The following is a 1,358-nucleotide window of genomic DNA, read 5'->3' on the forward strand; positions in this document are numbered from 1 at the left end:
AGCCATGGCCGGCAACGTGTGGCCCCCCAGGACATAGGGACTGACCGCAAGAGATGGTAATGTGCTAGAACCTTTCCTAGAGATTCTCAAAACTTCACATTAGTCAACGTTTAAACTTAGTCCCCATAATGCAGTCCAGTTAAACAGACAGTACAGATCATTTTGCAGGGCTTCACACTTCTCTTGACGACGAACAACTCTATAACACTTCGAATCATCAGCATAGAGAGCCATACTGGTGCGTGGGCTGACAAACTTGGGGAGGTCGTTCACGTATAAAACAAAAAGAAACAGAGCCAACAGGCTACCCTGAGGAACACCGGAAGTGACAGGTACCCAAGAGGAGAATGTCCCATCAAGGAGCACCCTCTGAGATTTGGAAGTCAAATAGTTCGAGAGCCAACAGAGAAGGTGACTCGAGATGCCGTACAGACCAAGCTTGTGAAGAAGACGGTGGTGTGGAACCGAGTTGAACGATTCACTGTGGACAAGGTAGATCATATCGATCTCATACCCTGTCCCAAGATCGTTCAGAACGGACAGAAGCTGGGTTACACAGGATCGACCCTATACAAAGCCATGTTGGAGAGCTGATAGTAAATCAGCCAGTTCGGTAATAAGTTTGGAGAACACACAGCGTTTGCAGAGCTTACTGACGATGGAGAGAAGTGAGATCTGCCTGTAGTTGGTAACGTTGGTTCTTAGCCCCATCTTTTGCAGCGGGCATATATTAGCACACTTCTGTTCATGCAGTAATCTACCGCGCCAGGGTGACTGGCAGAGAGATGGCGAAAGCTCTGCAGCACACTCTTTCAGAATGTTTGGATGTAAATTGTCCAGTCCGGGGATGTTTGTGGGGTTAAGGAGGCTTAGAGCTGACAAAACATCCATATTTGATAGCTCAACCAGCTCCAATAGTTTGTCGGTAAATGGCACCGACGGCAGGGAGTTGGGAAGGGAGAGATCATCATTAAAAACTGACGTGAAGTAGTTGTTGAAGGCCGTCGCTTTATCGTCAGCATCAGAAAATGCAGATCCCTCCATCTTGACTGTATGCGGAACACAGGAGCGCTTAGACAAATGGTTGAAATAACTCCAAAACCGATTCGGCTGAGAGACACACGAGTCTGAGATCACCTTCAGATTTGATGAGCGCTTGAATCTTACTAGATATTTAAGTTCTTTGTGAAGGCGTTGGAACTTCTCCCAAAAAGCTGAACTGTCTTTGCGGCGCGCTTTCTTTCTCGCAGTGTTTTTCTTTTGGAGTGCATGAAGCACTTCCCCATCAAACCAAGGTAAAAAAACAGTCTGCTATGAGCCTAGAAAACCCATCAGTCTGGCTCTTATCTCCGGTTACT

General features: G+C 46.8%; 1 protein-coding gene across 1 annotated transcript; it reads right to left on the reverse strand.

Annotated features, from left to right (window-relative positions):
• Positions 1-567: 567 nt before the first annotated feature.
• Positions 568-1,044, reverse strand: LOC137980869 (uncharacterized). Its single transcript, XM_068828271.1, has one exon. The coding sequence runs from the start codon at positions 1,042-1,044 to the stop codon at positions 568-570; it is 477 nt and encodes a 158-aa protein (XP_068684372.1).
• Between the last annotated feature and the right edge of the window lie 314 nt (positions 1,045-1,358).

Source organism: Montipora foliosa, chromosome 12 (assembly GCF_036669935.1).
Source record: "Montipora foliosa isolate CH-2021 chromosome 12, ASM3666993v2, whole genome shotgun sequence".
NCBI classification, from domain to species: domain Eukaryota; kingdom Metazoa; phylum Cnidaria; class Anthozoa; order Scleractinia; family Acroporidae; genus Montipora; species Montipora foliosa.

Bases quoted from the DNA above. Each gene is read 5' to 3' on its own strand.
- LOC137980869 (XM_068828271.1), bottom strand. From the start codon at position 1,044: ATGGAGGGATCTGCATTTTCTGATGCTGACGATAAAGCGACGGCCTTC.